This window comes from Chlorocebus sabaeus, chromosome 24, assembly GCF_047675955.1.
Source record: "Chlorocebus sabaeus isolate Y175 chromosome 24, mChlSab1.0.hap1, whole genome shotgun sequence".
Lineage (NCBI taxonomy): Eukaryota > Metazoa > Chordata > Mammalia > Primates > Cercopithecidae > Chlorocebus > Chlorocebus sabaeus.
Window position 1 is genome coordinate 64997975 of NC_132927.1, and position 25848 is coordinate 65023822.

The following is a 25848-nucleotide window of genomic DNA, read 5'->3' on the forward strand; positions in this document are numbered from 1 at the left end:
TTAAAGAGTCCAGCAACCCCCTTCCCTTTCGATTCCTTTTTTCTTGCTCTCTCTCTTACTACGTAACACACCTGCTCCCCCTTTGCCTTCTACCATGAGTAAAAGCTTCTTGAGGCTTCACCAGAAACTGAGCAGAGGCTGCTGCCCTGCTTGTACAGCCTGCAGCCTGCCAAATAAACCTCTTTTCTTTATAAATTATCCAGTTTCAGGTATTCCTTTATAGCAATGTGAAATGGACTAACACAGTACTATTATCTCCATTTCACAGACACAAAAAAAGAAGCTGAGAGGTTAAGTGACTTGTTTAAAGTAACTTGTTTAAAGTTACATGCCCAGTTGTCCCAACAGTATCCTCTATAATCATTTTAAAAATCCAGATATTTAAAAAAATATCTTTCAATCTGGCTTTGTCTAATGTCTCCTTATGATTAGATTCAGATGATGTGTTTTCCCCATGGGCAATGTTGTATACTTTCAGATACGTCATTTCAGGGGATACAGACAGTTCTATCATTAGAGATGTTAAGCTAGTAAGTGTGAACCAAAATTCAAACATATAAATGAAAGATAGTTGTTTTATACCCGTGAACAAAGTGTAATCGAATACTATTTCCTGGAGCCCGCTCCCTTCTTTTAGAAGTAGCACTTTTTTGTTTCTCTTTGCATTGTTCTTTAAGCTGAGGTAGATCTTCTTTGTAAACCTTTAAAAAATGTACATAAGTAGAAATATTCTTAGAATATATATTAATAAAGGTTTTCATATACTCTCAATATAACTTTCAGACATTGTCTGGAAACAACCTTTAATAATAGTCTTAAATGAAAAGGTAATTCATGAAATTTACTCCCTCGGAAAGAACAAACAAATTCACATTTTCTATATATCACACTGACAAACAGATATTTAGTGTTCCAGGAAATTTTTATACTTCACAAAAGAATACTGTTAAGGGAATAAATGTGAGTATACTATGACAAAATCCTATAGGCAAATAGAAGGCAAGCATACTTAACATACCAACCATTTAATATAAAAAAAATTTAACACTGACAGTGGGAAAACTAACATAATCATACATCGCTTGGGAAATTAAAGACACAAAAGATAACAACAGATGACTAACGGGAAGCAAGATAAAGAAGAAATTGGACTTTTCAGAGAAAAACTGTGTGATATAGAAAATTACCTGTCGACGGTAGGTGAGCTGTGTCTCTTGTTCAATTTCAGAATCCAGCTCTGGAACATCAGACAGATCTGAATCTGATTCATCACTATGAGAGTCAGCCAGACTTTCTGTAATTTTTAAAAATGAAATGTTACTTGTTTAAAGAAGATTCATTATCAAAACAGCACTGGAAAATTAATGATTAAGAGCTACGTCAGTTGACATGGAGACAAGCCATAAAACAATCAAATGAAATTACCTATTCAAGTGACACAGATGTCAGTAAACTGTACTACAGATTATCTTCCTCTCCACTCACTGCAAACTCAATAGCTCCTTTAAATCCCTTCACTGGCTCCCCAATGACCGCTACATCAAATTTAAATGTCTGTGCAAATATAAGTGAATATAACCTATAATTAACATGAAAAATAGCTAAAAATACTATATTCAACAGATGAATTGACATTAGATAATTTTGGTCAATAAAAGCATTTACAAAATCTAGACACCCATCTCCCAGAGGATATATTCAATGTTTGTTTTGCTATTAATATAACTGTTTCTTCACTCATTATTTGATAGATTAAAATGCAATCAAAATTACTTTGTATTCCACACTCTATGACATCTAACTTTAAACATATAGAACTAATATTTTAACTTGAAATTTCTACTAATAACAAACTATACTGTTAGCTTATGAGGCTAAATTATACTTTAACATAAAATTGTTATTTGGGGGTTACTGAAGAATTATTTGACAGGGAAATTGCTTAGGTAATGTATACTACTCACCTTGGGGTGCTATGTGAAGAGCATCTTTCAGTTTTCTTTCAGGAATAAATTTCCACTGAAAGACAGAGTGATCTGCTCCACCAATAGAAATAACCCACTGATAATCATGTGACCATCTGACATTAGTTACGTGAGCTGAATGGCCAATATATTTTCTAAACTTGGCTCCTATAATAAAAATATATCTTTAAATTGATAAACAAATGCTAAACAAAATATCATTTCAAACAATTTTTATACATGAACCACTGTATCATCCTTCTATTAACTGAATTATGAACAAATGGGAAATAAGCTGACTCAAAAATTGAACAAATGAATGAATCTGTATCAAGGAATGCAAATATCTCCTCTGCTGATTCACAAGGAACCACAAAGGCTGTGAGGCATTATCTTACCACTTTGAGAAAAACCTGGGAATCAACTGTTTTTATACTGAAACATTTGAATGTTTTGGCCTGAGGCCTTTGGGCTTAAGTGAAATTCAAAGAACTAATCAACTCGACCTTACCCCCATTATTCTCAATGGAAGCAGCCAGAGGATCCTTTTAAGACTTAAGTCATCAACAAAATAGTAGCAAACTGAATTCAGCAACATATAACAAGGATTAAACAACATAATCAGATGAGATTTATGCCAGGAATGCAAGTTTGGTTCAACATTAAAAAGCCAATCAATGTAATACATCATATTAATCAAAGTCAAATATGCCCAGTTGTTCCAACAATGTCCTTTAAAATCATTTTTAAAATCCAGATATTTTAAAAAATATCTTTCAATTTGGGTTGTATCTAACGCCTCCTCATGATTAGATTCAGGTGATGTGTTTGGGTATGGGCAATGTTACATCCTTTTGGATATGTCATTTCAGGGGATACGGTCAGTTCTATCATTAGAGATGTTAAGCTGTATCATTTGGCTAAGGTGGTATACACCCAATTTCTCCAATAATAAAGGAATCATTTAACTTTGTGGTTCATTTTCTTAAAAATCTCTGTGGCAACAGGGATATATTTTATTTATTTATTTATTTATTTATTTATTTATTTATGGCAGAGACAGGGTTTTGCTATGTTGCCCAGGCTGGTCTCCAGTTCCTGGGCTCAAGCAATCCTCCCACCTTAGCCTCCCAAAGTGTTGGGATTACAGGCATGAGCCACTATATCTTACAGGAATATATTTTTAGAATATATTCTCTATCTCCTCCTCCTGGTATGTGGCATTATATACATATTCTTGTTAAAGTACACAGGATACAATGATGCTTAGCTTCATTTTGATATTGTTTTGAACATTTTATATTAAGTTACAGAAGACTTGTACATCAGGATGCCAAAGCCCCATCAACAAAATTCTGGAGAAAAACTTTCATCTTGGTCATTAAGATAATTATCATAATTAACACATAAAATAGAATCAAAACTCATCTAAAGTTATAATTTACTGCTGCTTAATAGTAATACTGTTATTTTAGAAATAGATTTTTTATGTAGTTTAATATAAGTCATTAATTTAACTTCCCATATTTCAACCCAGCAAATCCTATAAGGTAAGGGCTCTTATATAGGAATGCATTACTTGCCTATCGAGAGAGCTTTGACTACTACTACTACCTTTGATGCAACCCTCAAGCACTCTTAGACATTAGAGAGTTTTAAAAGTTAAAGCCAGAAATTCGAACAAATAAAATTCCAAGTTCTAAGATCTACTAATTTGTTATGTCAGGGCAAATTAAAGAGTTAAAGTATCTACTCTGACTACACTGAATGATAGAGAGAGGTACAAATAATCCTGTAAGTCCCTTCCCAACTTTAAGACCCTCTTGGATAAACCAAGGCAACTAAACAAGAAAGTTGTAAAATAAGTCTAAGGGAAACCAGTTATTTTTAGTCAATGGGACTGTATTAATAGTTTTAAATAACCAGTTTAATTTTTAATAATTTGTTCTGATAAATGGGTATCTTAAAAGTGAACCTAGATATCATATCTTTCATGAAGTGACCTTGACTCACCAAGACCAAGTTACATGCTTCCAGAATTCTCTGTGATTACTCTTTGTGATTATACTTATATAACACTGAAATGTAATAGACTATTTACTTGTTCACTCCTCCATTAAAACTATAAGGTCTTTGAAGAGAATGGTGGTGTCTTGTTTAATGTATATCCCTTGTGCCTGGTATATAGCAAACACTCATTAGATATTCAAAGAAAGAGAAAAAGAACGGAAAAGGAAAGATTACATTTCCTTTTGCTCTGCTTGGACATTTGAGTTGGAATGCTAGATTGTAATGAAGGAAAGAGTAGTGAAGGAAACTGAGGGCATGAACATGATTCCAACTCCTATAATGCACAGAAGAGGGCAAAAGTTTGATGTAGCTTAAATAATATCAGAATTGAAATCCAAAGACTAGTGCTTGAGCATCAGTTTGACCATTTAATAGCACAGAAGTGTGAGCATTCCACCAAACCTCTTTTGGACTCCATTTCCTCATTTTAAAACGTAAATTGGATTATATGCTCACAAGGTGCCTTTTGATTATGAAAACTATGATAAAAATGATTCAATAATAAGAATAGTTAAGGCCTAAACAGTATATCATCAATTAGGACGAATATCTCAGAGAAAAAACTTTTCAAGACAAGCTATAATGATCATAGAAGCTTCCTAATTTAAAAGAAGATGAAAATTCTTGGTAAGGATAAAGAAATATACTAAAATATTTGTGTTTCAATGACTCCATTTATTTCCTAATGTGTTTTAATGTGTATTTTCACACAAGGGTAATATGAACTAAATATTTTCAATATATTGTAGCAATATGACAAAAGACTTTTTCCATTTAACTATGTTTTAATGATATTAAACTTCCAGATATGGGAATATATAAATATATGAAAATATCTTTCTGACCCTAGTAAAAGCAACAATTTCTTAATACACAAAACTATACTACCTATAAGAAAAGAAAGAGAAATAGACTTAACTACACTGAAATTAAGAACTGGCCAAGAAAACACATCAAGAAAACAAAAAGGCAAGTCACAAACTGGGAAAAGATAATTGCAAACTATAAAAATTACAAAGCATTTGTATTATAAGAGTATATAAAGTAATTCTTACATATCAATAAAATAAATAACCCAATAGAAACACAGGAAAGAGATATGAACCCATGTTTTACAGAGAAGAAAACACAGAAGACTAAAACATATTTTAAAAGATGGTTAACTTCATTTGTAGTCAGACAAATGGAAATTAAGACCTCAATGTGACATCATTTACACTAACTGGATTTGCAAAAGTTAGAAAGTATAGCAATATCAAGTGCTGAATCAACAGGCTTTGTAAAATTGTATAACCACTTTGGAAAATAATTTGGTATTTTCTTATAACATTCACATTCTCCATGACCCAGAAATTTCACTCCTAGTTATTTCACTACTTTAAGAAACCTGCATTTAATATCAAAAGATGGGAAATGACCCAAATGTCCAATGACAGGCGAATAAATGCATAAATTGCAGAATAAACTTACAACACAATATTTTGCAGCAGTGGAAAAAAGGCATTAAAGCTACATGCAACAAATGGAAAACAGCACTGAATAAGTCCCTGTTATAAATTTGTTGTTGTTGTTATTGTAAGATATTTGGTTTTTCCTATGAATTTCCTGGAATCTAAATGATATTTTCTCCAAATATAAATTTTCATTTGCCAACAAGAAGTACAGAGAGGGTCTTGGTCATTATTAACAGTGATGGAGGTGATGGGCTAATGTAACCCTGCTCTCACCTTTCCATTCTCCCTGACCTGCTCACCATCCACCACAGCCCCTATGCTGCTGCCTAGAAAGAGTCCTGGATTCTTGAGATTATGGTCAGGAGCAGGTGAAACTAGAGAAAAAGAGGATGATAATGAAGAAAAAAATATGAAGGGGGTGGAATGCTTTGGGCTGAAATTAGAGTGCAGAAAATGTAGGGTATATGTGGTTCATACGATCATTCTCTCTTTGCGCTAACTTCATATATTTTTTGTTTCAATTACAATGATTCTATAACATAAACTAATTCTATTATTTAAAATCCACATTTTGTAAATGCTGCACTTCTAAGAAGTCACCTAATGAATATGACCTGAGTGGATATGTAAAATACATTAATACATCAGTTACATTTTTCTAACCTTAACTTGGACTAGCAATGCAACTTAATAATTACTCTAAAAGAAAGAGAGTATTTCTAGTAATACTGCTAACTTCAAGGTATGTAATTATGTGAATTCAATACATACATAATCTTTTTTGGCCCAAGTGGTCTGCAAAACATAAAATCTTAAAATACTTATATTAATCCATTAAAAATGCAGTAGTCGTATTCTGTCTTTCCCACTTACCTAGCTACAATCTCAAGCTGATTCACAAGTGCCTAGAAATAAAAATTATCCTTACTAGAAAATAAATTACCAACAAAAAATCTAACAAAAGGGAAACAAAAAAGAGGAGCAATTTATACTTATGTCCTTGAAGGAGTGAACAATCTCTCAAAACAAGACTAATTTTCTTAGGCTTTGGTAAAATATTCGCACAGCAGTCCAAATAACTACTACACATTTTATAAATGAAATAAAATTACTGTGCAATAATACCAACTTCTCTCTTGCAAATGATAAAAACAATCAATAAATCCTATTCACTTGACTAAGAAAACTCAGAAGATTAAAGTATTTTTGTTTTTGCATAGAGGGCAGTACGTGAAACAATTAAGTAGGAGCAATGTCTAAGAGTAAGATCATCATGACCCTTACTGAATCTCACACTTTATAACCAAGCAAGTACCATCTTAAAATTTGTTGTGCCTGGTGACTCTCATGTCCTGGCTATGTGGTGGGACTCAGAAAGAGGGTACTTTAACTGTTAGAGATTTAACCAGCCTTTTGATATGGTTTGGCTCTGTGTCCCACCCAAATCTCATCTCGAATTGTAATTCCCATGTGTTGAAGGAGGAACCTGGTGGGAGGTGACTGAATCACAGCAGCAGTTCCCCCATGCTGTTCTCGTGACAGTGAGTGAGTTCTCATGAGATCTGATGGTTTAAAAGTGTTCAGCAGTTCCCCCATTGTTCCTACTCTCTCTCCTACTGCCATGTAAGACGTGCCTTGCTTCCCCTTCACCTTCTGCCATGACTGTAAGTTTCCTGAGGCCTCCCAAGCCATGAGGAACTGTGAGTCAATTAAACCTCATTTTTAAAAAAATAAATTACCCAGTCTCAGGAAGTTATTTATAGCAGTGTGAAAACAGACTAACACACCTTTGTTAACATACTTAGTGAAATATCTTCACATGCACCTAGGAAGCTGACATCTCACAGGCAGGAATCAACAACATGGCAAGCTGGCAAGATCTTAAACTCATCACTTTACCTCAGAGGCACAACAGAAACACCAGCCTGGGCTTCTGGAAAAATTAAGCCCTTAAGTTTGACAGCAGGAGATTATGTATTTGAATCGAACTACTTTAGCTGTTTCCAAAAATCACCTTTACTAAGCCACATTTTTAATGTTTGCCCAACGGCTTGTATCAACAAGCCAGGTGAAAAATCATTACTGCATCTGCTACAGGTGTTGATGCTCTAGGAATACACATTCACTACATCTAATATAAAGTCCCATACCACAGGAAAGTTCCTCAAAAATTTTCCAAAGAAACTTTGATTTGCTAGAGAAGTAAGTATGCTTTTTTAAAAAAGGTAGAATGAAAACTATTTGTGCCCTGCTTTATTTTTGGTTTCCACGAAGCTCAGAATTAAATTTGATGTTTGACTACTGTCATTTTCTTTATCTAGTTTGAATATGGTACTTCTATTTATATTTCCCCTGATACTGATTCTCTATTTGTATAGTTACTTTAGTGCTTATGGACTTGTTATGAGCTGACTCAAATACTTTATGAAATAGGCATGGAATAAATAAATGATACCTAATAAAGCATTTTATTTAATTATCCCAGGTCTATGAACAGAATGATTTGTATCATTTTAGAAGAGATCCAAGAAAAAGAGGTGATAAAACATCTAGAAAATAACCAAATGATATGACCCTATATTAGTCCATTTTCAAACTGCTATAAAGAACTGCCCAAGACTGAGTAATTTATAAAGGAAAGAGATTTAATTGACTTGCAGTTCGGCATGGCTGGGGAGGCCTCAGGAAACTTACAACAGTCATGGTAGAAGGCAAAGCGGAAGCAAGGCAACTTCTTCACAGGGTGGCATGAAGGAGAAGTGCGTGAGATCACAGGAAAAACTACCATTTATAAAAACATCAGATCTCATGAGAATTCATTCACTATCACAACAGCAGCATAGGGGAAATTGTCCCCATAATCCAATCACTTCCCACCAGGTTCCTCCCTTAACACCCAGAAATTACAATTCAAAATGAGATTTGGCTGGGGACACAAAGCTAAACCACATCAGACCCTGCTCACGCCTGTAATCCTAGTATCTTGGGAGCCTGACGCAGGGAGATCGCCTGAGGTGAGGACTTCAAGACACAGCCTGGCCAACATGGTGAAACCCTGTCTCTACTTAAAATACAAAAATTAGCTGGGCATGGTGGCGCATGCCTGTCATCCCAGTTACCTGGGAGGCTGAGGCAGGAGGGTTGATGGAACACAGGAGGTGGAGGCTGAAGTGAGCAAAGATCGCCACTGCACTCCAGCCTGGGTAACAGACAGAGCGAGACCGTGTCTCAAAAAAAAAAAATATATATATATATATACATACATATATATACACATATATACACACACACATATGCAACCATCATTGTATAGTCTGACTCTATGAAGGAATTCAGGAAGTGAAAAGAAAAATGTTTCTTTGAAAAGAAAGAGATATTCGTAACAACATATGAATTCATAAAGAATATATGCATTCATAAAGAACATATGCATTCGTAACATATGAATTCAAAAAAATTTTCTAATAAAACTTCATGACCAAAATAAATGTAGCATATGACAATAATTTTTGAATTAGCAAAATGAAACCCTTTACCAATCTGTGTAAATTTAAAAAATATGAAATCCTTTAATTTATCTCAAGACTAATTTTCTGCAAGAACATAAAAGTCTTCTGTGAGAGAGAGGTTACTTAATAATATTTTGAAAGAAAAGGTACCTTTTCTTAAACATGGATATCGGAATAATTTTATAATTCCATAGTCATCAGCTGTAACTAAAACTTGGCCAATATAATTTCCATCTACTGAATTTATATCGTTGATATCTGAATACTTGGGCCAAATTCCATTTACTTCAAGGCCTGAAACACATGTCCATGAAGCCCAATGAACACCTTTTATTTCTTCTGTACTTGTCACTTCTTTTCCCCCTAAAAATAAATCAGAGTCTTAATTTAAGAAGTTATTTCATTTGATTTTCTCAAGCCTAAACTGTACTGAGAACATAGTAAATTCCAAAATTTAATGACTCGTCTCACCCCACTTAGAGGAAAATACATAAATAGGTAGGTAAGTTTGGGTTAAGAGAAAAGAAAACTAAATGCAAGAAATTTATAAAAAGCTACTGCAAAAATTATACTGATTCAGAGACACACATTGCCTTGAATGTTTAGCTTAGCAGGTTCCCTTATGTGGAGAAGAAAACTGAATCCTATTTTAAAAATGATACAGATTAGTCATAACAGGGTAAGTTATAAAAAAAAAAAAGGTAAAAGCTATGAGAAAGTGGCAAATCAGGTATTAAAAAAGAAGCCTAAGATACATAGTTGAGAAAAAAAAGAGAGAACTGGAAAAGACCACGAAGAAAGGATGAGTGTAGGATAACATATTTACATTAGGTAGACTGTTAATGAAAAACTTTTGGGGAGATGCATTCATTGAATTATGCAGCTTATTTTATGTAATAGGTTCTTGGAAGATAGTGACTAATTCCCTAAGCATCACAACAAATAAAGTACTATGCAGTGGCCGGGTGCAGTGGCTCACACCTGTAATCCCAACACTTTGGGAGACCAAGACAGGCAGATCACTGAAGGTCAGGAGTTCAAGACCAGCCTGGCCAATATAGTGAAACCTCATCTCTACTAAAAATACAAAAACTAGCTGGGCATGGTGGCGGGCACCTGTAATATCAGCTACTCAGGTGGCTGAGGCAGGAGAATCACTTGAACCCTGGAGGCAGACGCTGTAGTGAGCTGAGAACATGCCATTACACTCCAACCTGGGCAACAGAGCAAAACTCTGTCTCAAAAAAAAAAAAAAAATTACTAAGAGGTAATATTTCGATGATTCTGCTTTTATCCCATTCATTCACGCACTCACTCACTTGCTAATTTATTTACTTATTTGTTTAGTTAGAGCCATGGTCTTGCTCTTTCACCCAGGCTGGAGTTCACTGGCATGATCTTGGCTCCCTGCAGCCTTCAACTCCCAGCTGAAATGATCCTCCCACTGCAGGTGCATGCCACACACCCTGCTCTTTTTTTTTTCTTTTTAATAGAGATGTGGTCTCACCATGTTCCCTGACTGTTCTCAAACTCCTGGGCTCAAGAGATCCTCCCACCTCGGCCTCCCAGAGTGCTAGGATTACAAGCATGAGTCAGTGCATATAGCCTATTCCTCTCTTTTAAAACTTTTGGTTGAAATTCTGTTTTTCAAAGTTAGTTTGTTAGTTATTAATATTTGCAAAGTTTATTTATTTTTTTGAGCCAGCCTCTTGATCTGTTGCCTAGCTGGAGTGCAATGGTAACATAACGGCTCACTGCAGCCTCATCCTCCCAAGCTCAAATGACCCTCCCGTCCTAACCTCCCAAATAGCTGGGACCACAGGTGCATACCACCATACCCGGCTAGTTTTTGTATTTTTAGTAAAGGTGGTGTTTCGCCATGTTGCCCAGGCTGGTCTCAAACTCCTGGGCTCAAGCTATCGGTACACTGTGGCCTCCCAAAGTGCTGGGATTACAGGCGTGAGCCACCAGGCCCAGCCTGCAAAGTTTATTTGAGATAAACACAAAAAACAAATAATTTATTGGTCACACATTTCCAGTAATTATATTCACTTAATTAGTTCCACCCACAAAAAAGGCATTTTGACTCTCTAAGATACAGTGGTACTTTACCATACACTATGATCATGGTATGGAATTCAATAAAAAGAGAATCTGTTTTAGATCCTCCAGCCAAAGGAGTTTTAATTAAGAACCAAAGGATTTAGAGTAGTGGTTGCCAAGGACTGGGAGAGGTAGAGGTCGGTGGGGGCCAGGTGGGGGTGAATATAAGGAGATGTAAGTTTCAGTTATACAGGATGAATAAATTCAAAAGATCTAATACACAGTTTGTTGACTATGGTTAATAATGCTGTTACTGTATGATGTATCTGAAATTTGCTAAGAGAGTGGAACTTAAATGTTCTCACCACACACACACACACAAATGGTAACTATGTGAAGTGACCGATACATCATTTAGCTTGATTGAGGAAATTGTTTCACAACGTATATATCAAAACTTTACATTGTACATTTTCAATATATACAATTTTTAATGTCAATTATATCTCAATAAAGTTGGAAAAAACCCAAAAGAATTTCAATATAATAAGGCAGCCTTACAGAAAAGTCTACAATGCCTGAAATATCAGCTCAGATCTTCTTTGATTTCCTATGTCAAATGTAACTTAAAATCTGCGTCTGGTAAAACTCTAAAATATTGTATAGGCACTACAAATCTATAATTTGCTAGAAATTGTTACCTGGCATTCTATAAAAAAGTCTTTTCCCATTTCCATCATTTGTCTGCAAATATCTACTGTCTGAAGACCAGTCCAGATGAGTGATGAAACTAAGGGATCCCAAACACTCGCCAACTTTTTTATAACGCTGAGCAACTCCATAAATATCAACTGAGCTGTCATTGCATCCAACAGCAAGGTAAGTTCCATCTGGTGAATATTTTAATTCATGAATTGCCTCCTTCCTATCTTTAATATGTACAACTTCCGTCATATCTCTGTTAAAAAGAAAAAATGAGACTACATGAACAGAAGTCACAACAGAATTAATTCCGTTTCAAACAAGTCTAAAATGACTATGAAGCCGTATCAAGTGTTTATAAAAATAAACGTAAATAACACAAGTAGTATTAATTCAGGAACAATACATTGCTGAACAGAAATACATGGAAACAATATATGCCAAATGTTCAGGAAAATGCTGAATTTCAGTTTCTAAATTACTTTAAGTACTTTAGAGATCCATACTAAATTTCTGGAGTTAACAAAGAATAAAGGAAATAAAGTAACAAATTTTTATGGTAAAAGAAGTTCTTTATGAATATGGAGTTTATGAAAAATGTTTAAACACTATAATTTTCAAACAATTTTTTTTGTAAGGAGCTAAATGTGCAAAATTACATTCAAGAAATAATAAAGGATGAATTCATCTATATTACTTCAGTTTTACTTTATTTTATCTTATTTTATTTTATTTTGTTTTATTGAGACAGAGTCTGGGTCTGTTGCTCAGGCTGGAGTCCAGTGGCACGATCTTGGCTCACTGCAATCTCCACCTCCCAGGTTCAAGCGATTCTCACCTCATGCCTCAGCCTCCCGAATAGCTGGGATTACAGGTGCACACCACCGTACCTGGTTAATTTTTTTGACCTTTTTAAATAGAACACACATTCCTCCCTTAGGGACCATGTTGAGCAGTGAAGTGGAACTTTTTTTCAATGATGACTTCTTATGGAGTATCCAAAATAATACGGATATTAGTAACAGCCAAAAAATAGAAAAATATGTAGTAAAACATCACTGAGTTTCCAAAGTTGTGGAGTTTGTGGGCAGGAGGAGGAGAAGCAGAGGCAGGGAAAAAAGATAGGAGGAAGTAAAAATTCTTATTTCCAATCAGTGTCAGAGACTTTTCTCCAGATAAATTTTGCCTTCATCAACTTCTGACTGTTACATGTGCAAGAATTAATCTTCAGTTGTATTTGAGTCACTATACAGCTGTGGGCCTGTTAATTATAGTACTTAGTGATTACCCTAATCAAAGTAGTGTTAGAAACAGAAATAGAAAAATGAGCCCCAAGATAAATCCAAGATTGCATTCTTCGAACCTTCTGTACTTTTTTTTTTTAAAGTTTCCCTGGTTAACATCACTTTTGCCTCTGCAACTTGCAGGGTCCTCTTCCTATGCATAGACTCATACAGCTGCCTATGCATTTCCCAGGGACTCCTTCAAGTTAACATTAAAACCATATACCTTATTGCTCTTTGCTCCATATCCATCCATCCATCCATCAATTCCTTCCTCCCTATATGGAATAAGATTTTTAAGAAAAGTCTAAGACACTATTTGGCAGCTTTGACTTTTTATGCCTCCTTTATTTAAAATTTTATAATTATAATCATCTTCATGACCTTCATTAAAATGCTTCTGGAAAATTCTTCAGAAGTATTTTAGTATTTTTTATAGCATTTTTGTTCTAGAGACTTAATTACTCCCAATTAATGAGAAGAATGGTTTATGTCCAAGGTTTTCTGTTAACATGCCCCCTGCTCACCAACACACGCATGCGTGCACGCGCACACACACACACACACACGGTAGAAGATAACAGAGAGAGATTCTGGTTGACTGATTGGTTTTTTAGTATGAATAATATTGCCATGTCAATATTATGAATTATATGACTACTCTCTCACACGAAGAGTTTCTCTGACAAATTTAAAGGAAAGATGACAACTATTAGATGAAAATTTGTTAATTTTTAAAAAACATTCTGGAATTAAGTTTTCTGGGAGACTAATATATGATCACTATGGTTTCTTTTAAGAAGCAGAGGGAGGCAAAAGCCTGGGAATACTCATACATGAACAGTTCATAATACATCACAAAGTAAAGGTACAGAGTTGATCAGAGCATACAACAGAAGAATCATTTCTAGCTAAGTGATTCTGGGGAGACATATCAAAGGAAGTGGAGTAGATAGCTATGACGTCTACATTTTATTCCGATGAATGAATGAGATTTAGCTCAGCAGAAGACAGGAACTGGAGGTAAAGGACCCATGTTTCAGCAGAGACAATAGTATGTGAAAGAGCTGATGGCAAGAGAAAGTATTCAAGTTCAGCTTGTGACAGCCACTGTAGTTGAATGGACACAAGCAAGGGGACTCTGGTGTGAACTTAGTCTGCTGAGGGAGGCTGAGGGAAAATCATGAAGGGGGCCTCATATGTCTTGTTAAGATTTTTGGCCTTAATTTGTGAGGTTAAGCTAGGATAAGATGTACCAGTCAGATCGCTGATTTGGTTCCAAGGTAAAAAACAAATTAGGCTGGGTGTGGTGGCTCATGCCTGTAATTCTAGCACTTTGGGAGAACGAGGTGGGCAGATCACGAGGTCAGATGGAGACCATCCTGGCCAAGATGGTGAAACCCTATCTCTACTAAAAGCACAAAAAATTAGCCTGGCGTGGTGCCATGCACCTGTAATCCCAGCTACTTGGGAGGCTGAGGCAGGAGAATCACTTGAACCTGGGAGGCAGAGGTTGCAGTGAGCCGAGATCACGTCACTGTACTCCAGCCTGGGCGACAGGGCGCGACTCCATATCAAAAAAAAAAATTAAAGGAGCATACTAATAGGATCAAGACCAATTAGAAGGTTACTGCAGATGATGGTTTCTCAGACTTCAGAAAAAAATGAGCTTCTTTAAAATACAATGTAGTATAATATTCCATATTATTATAGGATATAATACGTACTATAGGTTAAAGATACAATTCTAATCTTATTCACAACCTTAATTAAAATGTTCCTAGAAAATTAATTAGGAAAGCAAAATCAACAGGATGCAGCGGTGATGGATTACAGATGTTGGGTTCAGGAGAAAGAGGTATCAAGGAAAACGCCCAGGTTTTTGCTTAGGTACATGGATAATGGTGCCATTCACTAGGATAGGGTCCATGGACAGATGATCAGTTTGGGAGGGATATCATGAGTTCAGTTCTGGAAATGCTGAGTTGGAGGTGCCTTTGAGATATCCAAGTGATGTTAAATAAGTAACTGGACATGCACAGCTCGAGTTTTGAGATAACAGCTGGAGCTGTGCATCTGGGGTCATCAGGCTATGCATGGTAACTGATGGCAGAGGCAGAATGAGACTAGCAGAATGAGACTACCTAAGGAGAAAATATAGAGCAAAAAGAAGAGAAACTCTAGGTCTGAGCCTTGAGGAACTCTAATATTTACTTGCTGGGCAAAAGTTAATTAGCCTATGAAGAAAATGGGGCTAGAGAAGTAAGCTGAAAACATAAAGAGAACAAACACCTAAAAGCCAAGGGAGAAGGCATTTTGAGAAGCAGCAAGTGGTTAAGAGAATCAAATACTGCTGGGAATTCAAGCTAAATGAGAAGTGAAAAATGTCTCCTAGTTTTAGGGACATAGGGTACAATTTTTCAACATAAAGCTGAAAGCAAAAGCCATATAGGAAAGAGGATAGAGGCTGATAAGTTAATTAGAGGAAAAGAGAGATTGAAGTTAGACAGTTTTATGAGAAATACTCCTGTGAAAGGGAAGAAAGTAGAAATGTGATGTAAGAGAGAGAGAGACTTTGGTTTGAGGCATGAAACTTAATATGGGACACACTGAGCATGTTATAATAGGGCTCTTTGGTGGGGGTGCAACCAACCATTTGATGTGAAAAAATAATGGATGTACACAAAGAGTTACCTTTTTAAAGCCAGGAGACAACTTTTGGAACTCACTACTCCCAAGAAGTAGAGCAGAAAAACTATAAATAATTTGAAAAAAAATTTAAATGAATGTGTGATTTCTTCAGCAAAAACTATCACAATCCCTTTTAAAGTTGATAAAATGTGGTAGTAACACTGTCAGAGACAGACAAGTGGCTAGCCATTGGTAGAATTTAAAATGACAATTTGACTGGGCATGGTGGCTCACGCCTGTAATCCCAGCACTTTCAGAGGCCAAGGTAGGAGGATTGCTTGAGCCCAGGAGTTTGAGATCAAGTAGGCAAAATGACAAGACCACATCTCTACAGAAAATTAAAACATTAGCTAGGCATGGTGGCTACTTCCAAGTAGTCACAGCTACTTGGAAGGCTGAGATGGGAGGATTGCTTGAGCCCAGGAGTTGAAGGCTGCAGTGAGCTGTGATTGTGTTACTGCACTCCAGCCTGGGCAACAGAGCAAGACTTTGTCTCAATCAATCAATAAATAAAATGACAATTTTATATATTTACAACTATTAATAGTCTATCCCATACCCTGTAGGAAACCTTACTCCATCTTCAGCATAATTTATTAGCCTTGCTAATCAAGCTCTTCCACTATTATGAAGTCTCCCTAACTATTCATGAGAAGGAATGGGTGCTTCTGAGGAGTTTGCTGTTGATAACACAATGTAGCTTACTATAAGTCAAAGTTTCATATGTGTATATATAATTTTCTATTTTAAAATATTTGTAAGTTTTCATTTGACTCTATGATATGAGCATTTTTTAACAGAAAATGGTGGAAAGTGAGGACAGCAAAATGGTAGAAAAGGACATTCCAATGCTACTTCCCTTGCAGAAATACCAATTTGAATCATCCATGCATAAAAATACCTTCACAAAGGAGACAGACACATGAAAATCCCTTCAAAAAATTAATTAATCCAGGAGCTGGTTTTTTGAAAAAATTAATAAAATAAATAGACTGCTAGCTAGACTAATGAAGGAGAAAAGAGAGAAGAATCAAATAGACATAATAACAAATGATAAAGGGGATATCACCATTGACCCCACAGAAATACAAACAAGCATCAGAGAATACTATAAACACCTCTATGCATATAAACCAGGAAATGTAAAAAGAAATGGATAAACTCCTAGACACATACACCCTCCAAAGACTGAATCAGGAAGAAGCTGAATCCCTGAATAGACCATTAACAAGTTCTAAAATTGAGGCACTAATAAATAGCCTACCAACCAAGAAAAGCTTAGGACCAGATGAATTTATAGCTGAATTCCACCAGAAATACAAAGAGGAGCAGATACCCTTTCTTCTGACATAGCCCAACAATTGACAAGGAGGGACTCCTCCCTAACTCATTTTACGAGGCCAGCAACATCTTGATACCTAAACCTGCCAGAGATCCAACAAAAAACTTCAGGCCAGTATCCCTGATGAATATCAGTACAAAAATCCTCAATAAAATACTGGCAAACTGAATCCAGCAGCACATCAAAAAGCTTATCCACCACAATCAAGTAGGCTTCATCCCCGAGATGCAAGGCTGGTTCAACAAACGCAAATCAATAAACGTAATTCATCACATAAACAGATCTGAAAACAAAGACCATATGATTATCTTAATAGATGCAGAAAACACCTTTGATAAAATTCAGCATCCCTTCATGTTAAAACCTCTCAATAAACTAGGTATTGAAGGAACATCCCCCAAAATAATAAGCTGTTTATGACAAACCCATAGCCAATATCATACTGAATATGCAAAAGCTGGAAACATTCCCCTTGAAAACTGGCACAAGACAAGGATGTCCTCTCTTCACCACTCCTATTCAACACAGTATTGAAGTTCTGGCCAGGGAAATGAGACAAGAAAAAGAAATAAAGTGTATTCAAATAGTAAGAGAGGAATTCAAATTGTCTTTGTTTGCAGATGACATGATCCTGTATCTAGAAAACTCCATCGTCTCAGCCCAAAAGCTTCTAAAGCTGATAAGCAATTCCAGCAAAGTCTCAGGATATAAAATCATGTGTAAAAGTCACAAGCATTCCTATACACCAACAACAGGCAAGCAGAGAGCCAAATTATGAATGAACTCCCATTCGCAATTACTACAAAGAGAATAAAATACCTAGGAATACAGCTAATAAGGGAAGTAAAAGGCATCTTTAGGAGAACTACAAACCACTGCACAAGGAAATAAAAAAGAACACAAATGAAAATATTCCATGCTCCTGGATAGGAAGAATGAGTATCATGAAAATTGCCATACTGCCCAAAGTAATTTATAGATTCAATGCTATTCCCATTAAACTACTACTGATATTCTTCAAAGAATTAGAAAAAAACTACTTAAGAAATCATATGGAACCAAAATAGAGCCCGTACAGCCAAGTCAATCCTAAGCAAAAAGAACAAGGCAGGAAGCATCATGCTACTGGACCTCAAACTGTATTATAAGGTTACAGTAACCAAAACAGCATGATACTGGTATAAAAACAGATGCATAGACCAATGGAACAGAATAGAGAATTCAGAAATAAGACCACACATCTACAACCATCTGATCTTCAACAAACCTGACAAAAACAAGCAATGGGGAAAGGATTTCCTATTCAATAAATGGTGCTGGGAGAACTGGTTAGCCATATGCAGAAAACTGAAACTGGACCCCTTCCTTATACCTTATACAAAAATTAACTCAAGAAGGATTAAAGACTTAAATGTAAAACACAAAATTATAAAAACCATAGAAGAAAATTTAGGCAATACCACCCAGTTCGTAGGCATGGGCAAAGATTTCACGATGAAATCGTTAAAAGCAACTGCAACAAAAGCAAAAATTGACAAATGGGATCTAATTAAACTAAAGAGCTTCTGCGCAATAAAAGAAACTTTCATCAGGGCAAAGAAGCAACCTACAGAGTGGGAAAAAATTTTGGCAATCCATCCATCTGACAAAACTCTAATATCCAGAGTCAACAAGGAACTTAAGCAAATTTACAAGAAAAAAACAAACAACCCCATTAAAAAGTGGGGAAAGGATATGAGCCGACACTTCTCAAAAGAAGACATTTATGTGGCCACGAAACATATGTAAAAATGCTCAACATGACTGATCATTAGAAAAATGCAAATCAAAACCACATTGAGATACCATCTCATGTCAGTCAGAATGATAATTATTAAAAAGTCAAGAAACAACAGATGCTGGTGAGATTGAAGAGAAATAGGAATGCTTTTACACTGTTGGCAGGAATGTGAATTAGTTCAACCATTGTGGAAGATGGCGTGGCAATTCCTCAAAGATCTAGTACCAGAAGTACCATTTGTCCCAGCAATCCCATTACTGGGTATATACACAAAGAAATATAAATCATTCTATTACAAAGATGCATGCATGTGTATGTTCATTGCAGCACTATTCACAATAACAAAGACATGGAATCAACCCAAATGCCCATCAATGATAGACCGGATAAAGAAAATGTGGTACATGTATACCTTGGAATACTATGCAGCCATTAAAAGGAAAGAGATCACGTCCTTTGCAGGGACAAGGATAGAGCAAGAAACCATTATCCTCAGCAAACTAATGCAGGAACAGAAAAGCAAACACCGCATATTCTCACTTATAAGTGAGAGCTGAGCAATGAGAACATATGGACACAGGGAGAGGAACAATACACACTGAGGCCTTTCAGGGGGTGGGGTGGGGTGGGGGAGGGGGAGCATTAGGAAAAACAGCTAATGCATACTGAGCTCAAACCATTTATGCCTGGTGCTCCATTACTGGAATGCCAAGCTTGTGGGAATTATTTATATCTTACAGCTCAAGGTCATTGCCAAGGTCTGATTTTTCATTAAAAAAAAAAAATTTGCAACCTCCAGTATTAAATGGGTTAACACCTAGGTGATGCAGCAAACCACCATGGCATATGTTTACCTACGTAACAAATGGGCACATCCTACACATGTACCTTGTAACTTAAAATAAAAATTAAAATAAAAAATATGTTCATAAGAGCTAAGAAAACATGGTGAGAGATTGATTACAGAATCTGTGTGTAACACAGCAATAAGGAAAGACATATTTGAAGAAGGGGGGAAAGACAGTTTTGCATTACTCATGTCACCCCTTCCCTCAAGCCAACCTAAGTGTCCATCAATGTATGAATGAATAAAGAAATAGATATACTATTCATTCTTAAAAAGGAAGAAAATCAGCTGGGCACAGTGGCTCATGCCTATAATCCCAGCACTTTCAGAAGCTGAGGCGGGAGGATTGCTTGAGGCCAGGAGTTTGAGACAAGCCTGGGCAACATAGTGAGGTCCAGGCTCTACAAAAATTTTAAAAAATAATTTTAGAAAAGGAAGAAAATCCTGTCATTTGCTACAACATGGGTGAACCTGGTGTACATTATGCTTAGTGAAATAAACCAGGCAGAGAAAGACAGATACTGCATGATCTCGCTTATATCTGGAATCTAAAAAAGTCAAACATAGCAGAGAGTAGATTGGTGGTTAACAGGGATTAGGAGTATGGGTGGGAAATGGGGAGATGTTGGTTAAAAAGTACAAAGTTTCAGTTAGAACGAGTGAATAAGTTCTGAAGATATACTGTATGGCACGGTGATCAGAGTTAATAATAATGTAGAATATACTTGAAAATTGCTAAGACACATCTTAAATGTTCGCACCCTTTAAGTGGTTAAGTATGTGAGACAATGGATATATTAACTAGCTTGCTGTAATCATTTCACAAAGTATAACCGAAATCTCATGTTGTATTTCGTAAATATATACAGTTTTTGTTAATTATGCCTTAATGAAGCTGGGGATACACAAAAATAAATTTTGAAAAAGGCAGACTGGTTACAAAATACTTTAAAAATTGTTAACAGTTTTTATCATGAAGAAAAGTTTTAAGAAGATATTGTGGCTTTACCCTGGCACACCATCTTATATACTAATTTAAGAATCATGATGTGAGATTCTAATTCATTCTGTTTTCTTCCAACTCTAACATAAACCCCACTCCTGGTGCAGGTACTTTAATACGTTATGAGCCGGGCACAGTAGCTCACGCCTGTAATCCCACCACTCTGGGAGGCTGAGGCGGGCGGATCACAGGGTCAGAAGATCAAGACCATCCTGGATAACATGGTGAAACCCCATCTCTACTAAAAAAAAAAAAAATAGCTGGGCGTGGTGGCGCACACCTATAGTCCCAGCTACTCGGTAGGCTGAGGCAGGAGAATCTCTTGAACCTGGGAGGCAGAGGTTGCAGTGAGCCGAGATTGCAGCACTGTACTCCAGCCTTGTGACACAGCAAGACTCTATCTCAAAAAAAAAAAAAAAAAAAAAAAGAGTTATGTTTAGTAATGAATCCTGCTTTACCATATGGAGAATACAAAGCAAATCAAGAAGAAATAGTAACCAGGTAAATTCAGATGGATTAAGAAGACCATTTTGTGAGTTAGAATTTTGTGGTTCACCTTTAAAGGCATTTAATAATCAGAATAACCCTTTCAATACTATTAGCAAGTTGGATTCAGGTGCTAAAATACAGCCTTATTAGGAATAAATACCTTTTCAGCCAGTCTACTGCATTCAATAACTGAAAGAGCAAGTAAATGTATAACTAAAAAAAATCACTACTTTTGAATGCATACCAGCTATATGATAGGAATTCTTAAGTGTTTTACATGCATCTTAAATTCCTGTAAAACCTCTATAAGTGAGCACTCCAATTCCAGCACTTCCAATACTTTCAGTTCTTATAGACAAGAAAAAATGAAGCTGATCATGAATATTAATTATTATTCATAAGTAATGACCAGGTGTTTCTAATATTTCTAACCTGCAAAACTAAACAGCAGCCTCCAAAGAAATTAAACAACCAATGAGAAAAAGAACAGACGTTTAATCTTAGATGATGATAGTTACAGAGATTCTAGAATCAATGATCAAATCAGTGCCCAAATTATAATAGTATGGATAGCCCAACAGGGAGGTTTCATAGTCTTTCATCTCTGTTTAAGAAGCTGTTTCAGCATGACAAAATAAAGTAATATGACATATTTATAGAGCTCTGGGGAAAAAGCTTTAATTTATATTCAAATGTTATATTCATATTTTTTTTAATATGAGGTACCTAGAGTAGTCAAATTACATCTTTCATAGAGACCCAGAAAGTAGAATGATGGTTGTCAGGGGCTTAGGACATAGAACAATGGGAATTATTTTTTACTGGGTACAGAGTTTCCATTTGGGAAGATGAAAAAGTTCTGAAGCTAGAGGGTGGTGATGGTTGCACAACAATGTGAATGTACTTAATGGCACTGGATTTTACATTTAAAAATGTTTGAAATGTGAAGTTTATATATTTTACCACAATAAACAATGTTAATTTAAGAGAAAAGTCTCAGCACATCTCATTATAAAAACTGGTCTCAGAAAGGGGAATCAGCATGTGCAGAAGCTCAGAAGTACAAGAAAACATAATGTATCTGTCCTAATGGGGAGATGTTGGTTAAAGAGTACAAAGTTTCAGTTAGAATGAGTAAGTTTTGAAGACATACTGTATGGCACGGTAATATAGGAAAGGAGTTTCCTATAGATGAAAGAAACTGGGGTACTGAGAAATAGGTTGGAAAGATGGGCACTACATACCATGTGAAGGATTATGAGCTTCATCCTAAGGACAGTACAAAGCCTTTATCATACTTTAGAAATAAGAGGAAAGCACACAAACATGTTTTAAAAGGAATCACCATCACTGTGGAGTGAAGAAAGGTCTTGAGGGAAGCAAAACAGGAGGTAAGAAGATCAGCTACGAGGCTGTTCCACCAATCCAGTTAGTAGATGACAGAAGCCTACACAAGAGTACAACGGTGAGAACAGAAGGAAGGAGATTAATTTGAGAGCTATTTCGGAAGGAGACTCTCCAGAACTCTTGAATTAACTACACAGGGGAGGCAAAAGAGAGAATTGTGTTAATAGTTTTTGAACTGAGCAACTGAGCGAAGGATCTTACCATTCACTGAGGTAGAGAAGAAAGACTTCATAAGTACTTATCCTGTGAACATGTGTGGATCTACAGCAAATTTCTTACTGGCTGCATAGAATTCAATTGAATTTATCTATCTATAGAATTATAGATAACTGCTTTACCAATTCTTTAAATTTTTCTAATTGCTCAAACAAAAGAAGAGATGGAAGCATTTTTTAAAGCATAAAGCTGTAAATAATAATAACAACAATAACAACAACAACAAAATTAACCCATTTTAACAGCCTCAGCTTGTTAAATGGCAAGGGATCATTACTAAAAATCTATACTAACAGAAAAAAGTAGTTGGGACCCAAATTTTATAGCTCAAAATTTTAGCCATTAATCTATTAAGCATTCTTAACCCCCCAAACCAAGGTTTCTGAGTTTATTTTTCAGACAAAGCTATTTTTATAAATATATTTTTATACTTCATGAAATTAATATCTGAAATAGATATATTAATAAGAAGGGGAAGAGAAAAGGATAAATGGATAAAAACAAAAAGCATTATATATTCTGTATCAATGAAGAGCAAATTACTATGTGTTTCTATTTCTACCCTAATACCATACCTTACTCTAAGTACAGTGAATGAGCCATCCTTCATTCCAAGGGCAAGATGGATTCCATCTGCATTGACAGCTGCACAACGAATTGGTTCTTCCATATTACACCTTGCTATTAATGCATGATCTACTAGGCTCCATATCCTGTAAAATTTAATTTTAAAAATAAAAAAGAATAGTTAGCTAATGCATACTTTAATAAAAATATTTTGGTTAAAATAATAATCTCATCTTAATTAAGATAAATCTAGATATCTTAACTATCTGTTTTGTGGCAAGAAATTCTTAACTATGAAAATGGGAACTGTTCATGCTTAAATGACAGAAGTTGATAGAATCTTTTGCTTTTAATATTTTTGGCGACATCACGTCACTCTGTCACTCAGGCTGGAGTGCAGTGGCGTGATCATAGCTTACTATAACCTTGACCCTGTGGGCTCAAGCAATCCTCTAGCCTCAGCCTCACGAGAAGCTGGGACTACAGGAATGTGCCACCCAACCTGGCTACATTTTGTTGTTGTTGTTGTTTTGGTATCCTTTTAGCACAGCTATGGTGTCACTGCATAAGAAACACAATGTTTTGCCATCTAATTGAAAACCAGTAAAGTCCATATTCCATTGTGCCTTAAAAATGTAACATTCAAAGTCCAATTTTATCTTTTTCCTCTTATTTCAACATGATGAGTATGCACTGGTGATAAATAATAATGTCACCATGTGGTAATGCACATAGCGCTCAAAATTCTGCCAAGTTGTAACTGTGTCACTGAAATTTGTAATGAGCTGAGGAGCAGTGCAAAATGATGTGAGTGTACCATCTCTTTCCCAACATCTCAACTCTGCATCTGTAGTGTGATACACTGCAATTTTTTTTTTTTTTTTTTTTTTTTTTTTGAGACAGAGTTTTGTTCCTGTTGTCCAGGCTGGAGTACAATGGTGTGATCTTGGCTCACTACAACCTCTGCCTCCCGGGTTCAAGCAATTCTCCTACCTCAGCCTCCCAAGTAGCTGGGATTACAGGCATGCATCTCACCACGCCTGGCTAATTTTGTATTTGTAGTAGAGACGGGTTTGGTCTCTAGTTGGTCAGGCTAGTCTCGAACTCCCAACCATAGGTGATCCACCCACCTTGGCCTCCCAAAGTGCTGGGATTACAGGTGTGAGCCACCACACCCAGCCAATACAATGCATTTTTAAACAATGCAGTAACATTGATTCTTTCACTTTTAGGTAGGTTGCTTCTATCCTGACCAAAGGGAGAAAGAGTGTGTGTGTAGACACACATGTATATATCCTTATGTACATACAGTCTAGTGTTTAAAACTATCCAAATTCAGAATCCACAATGCTAGAAATCGACAACAAAAAAGATAGCTAGAAGATACCCATTGTTTGAAAATTAAGAATTATACTTCCATATAATCTAAAATACAAAGACAAAGATGAATTCTTAATGATTCGTTACTATTTTGAAGTAAGTTATAAAACTGCTTAAAATCAAAACTTGTGAAATATAGCTGAAACAGTACTTAGGAGGAACTTTTGGGAGCTTTAAATGCATATACAGTTGGCCTTCTATATCCATGGGTTCTGCAACTACAAATTCAACCAACCATGGATGGAAAATGTAGTTAGGCCCATGATGGCTGCATTTGTACTGAACATGTACAGACTTTTTTTTCTTGTCATTATTCCCTAAACAATATGGTATAACAACAATTTACACAGCACTTACACTGTATTAGGTATTACAAGTAATCTAGAGATTTAAAGTACAGTTGACCCTTGAATAATGCAACAGTTAGAGGCACCAATCCCCATGCCATCAAAAAGCCATGTCTAACATTTGACTCTCCAAACACTTAACTACTAATAACCTACTGTTGACTGGAAGTCTTCTCAATAACACAAACAGTTGTCTAACATACACTTATGTGCATTATATGTACTAATACTGCATACTTACAATAAATTAAGCTAGAGAAAACATAATTAGGAAAATCATAAGGAAGAGAAAATATAATTGTTATTCATTAAGTAGAAGTGGATCATCATAAAAGTCTACATCCTCATCATCTTCACATTGTGTAGGCTGAGGAGGAGGAAGAGGAGAGGCTTGTCTTACGATCTCGGGGTGGCAGAGGTGGAAGAAAATCCACTTGTAAGTGGACCCATGCAGTTCAAACCTGTGTTGTTCAAGGAGTAACTGTATTTTGGAGGATGTTCAAATTATATATCATTTTATATAATGGACTTGAAAATCCACGGATTATGATATCTGCAGGGGGTCCTGGAACTAATCTCCCCAAAAATAGCAAAGAATAACTACATTATAAATAAACAAAGGCTACAATTTAATGAATAGGCATCTACCCCAAGACATTATAAAAAGATCACCAAAACTAAGTACATTTTCTAAATGCTTTGATATTTTTAAAATTGTTACTAGTTTATAGGAAAAACTATTTTTGTATATTGT

General features: G+C 35.7%; 1 protein-coding gene across 17 annotated transcripts in view; it reads right to left on the reverse strand.

The window, feature by feature from the left end:
- The window catches only part of EML5 (EMAP like 5), a 188452-nt gene that overhangs the window by 99669 nt on the left and 62935 nt on the right, over positions 1-25848 (reverse strand). For all 17 annotated transcript variants that reach the window (XR_005235451.2, XR_012091027.1, XR_012091028.1 and 14 more), the window contains exons 8-13: positions 23376-23513; positions 11742-11998; positions 9148-9360; positions 1965-2132; positions 1188-1294; positions 583-701 (exon numbers count right to left, since the gene is read on the reverse strand). Coding sequence is in view for 8 of the 17 variants with exons in the window: in XM_073011239.1 (XP_072867340.1) it covers positions 583-701; positions 1188-1294; positions 1965-2132; positions 9148-9360; positions 11742-11998; positions 23376-23513 (1002 nt within the window). In the remaining 9 variants the exon portion in view is untranslated. The remainder of the gene's footprint in view (positions 1-582; positions 702-1187; positions 1295-1964; positions 2133-9147; positions 9361-11741; positions 11999-23375; positions 23514-25848) is intronic.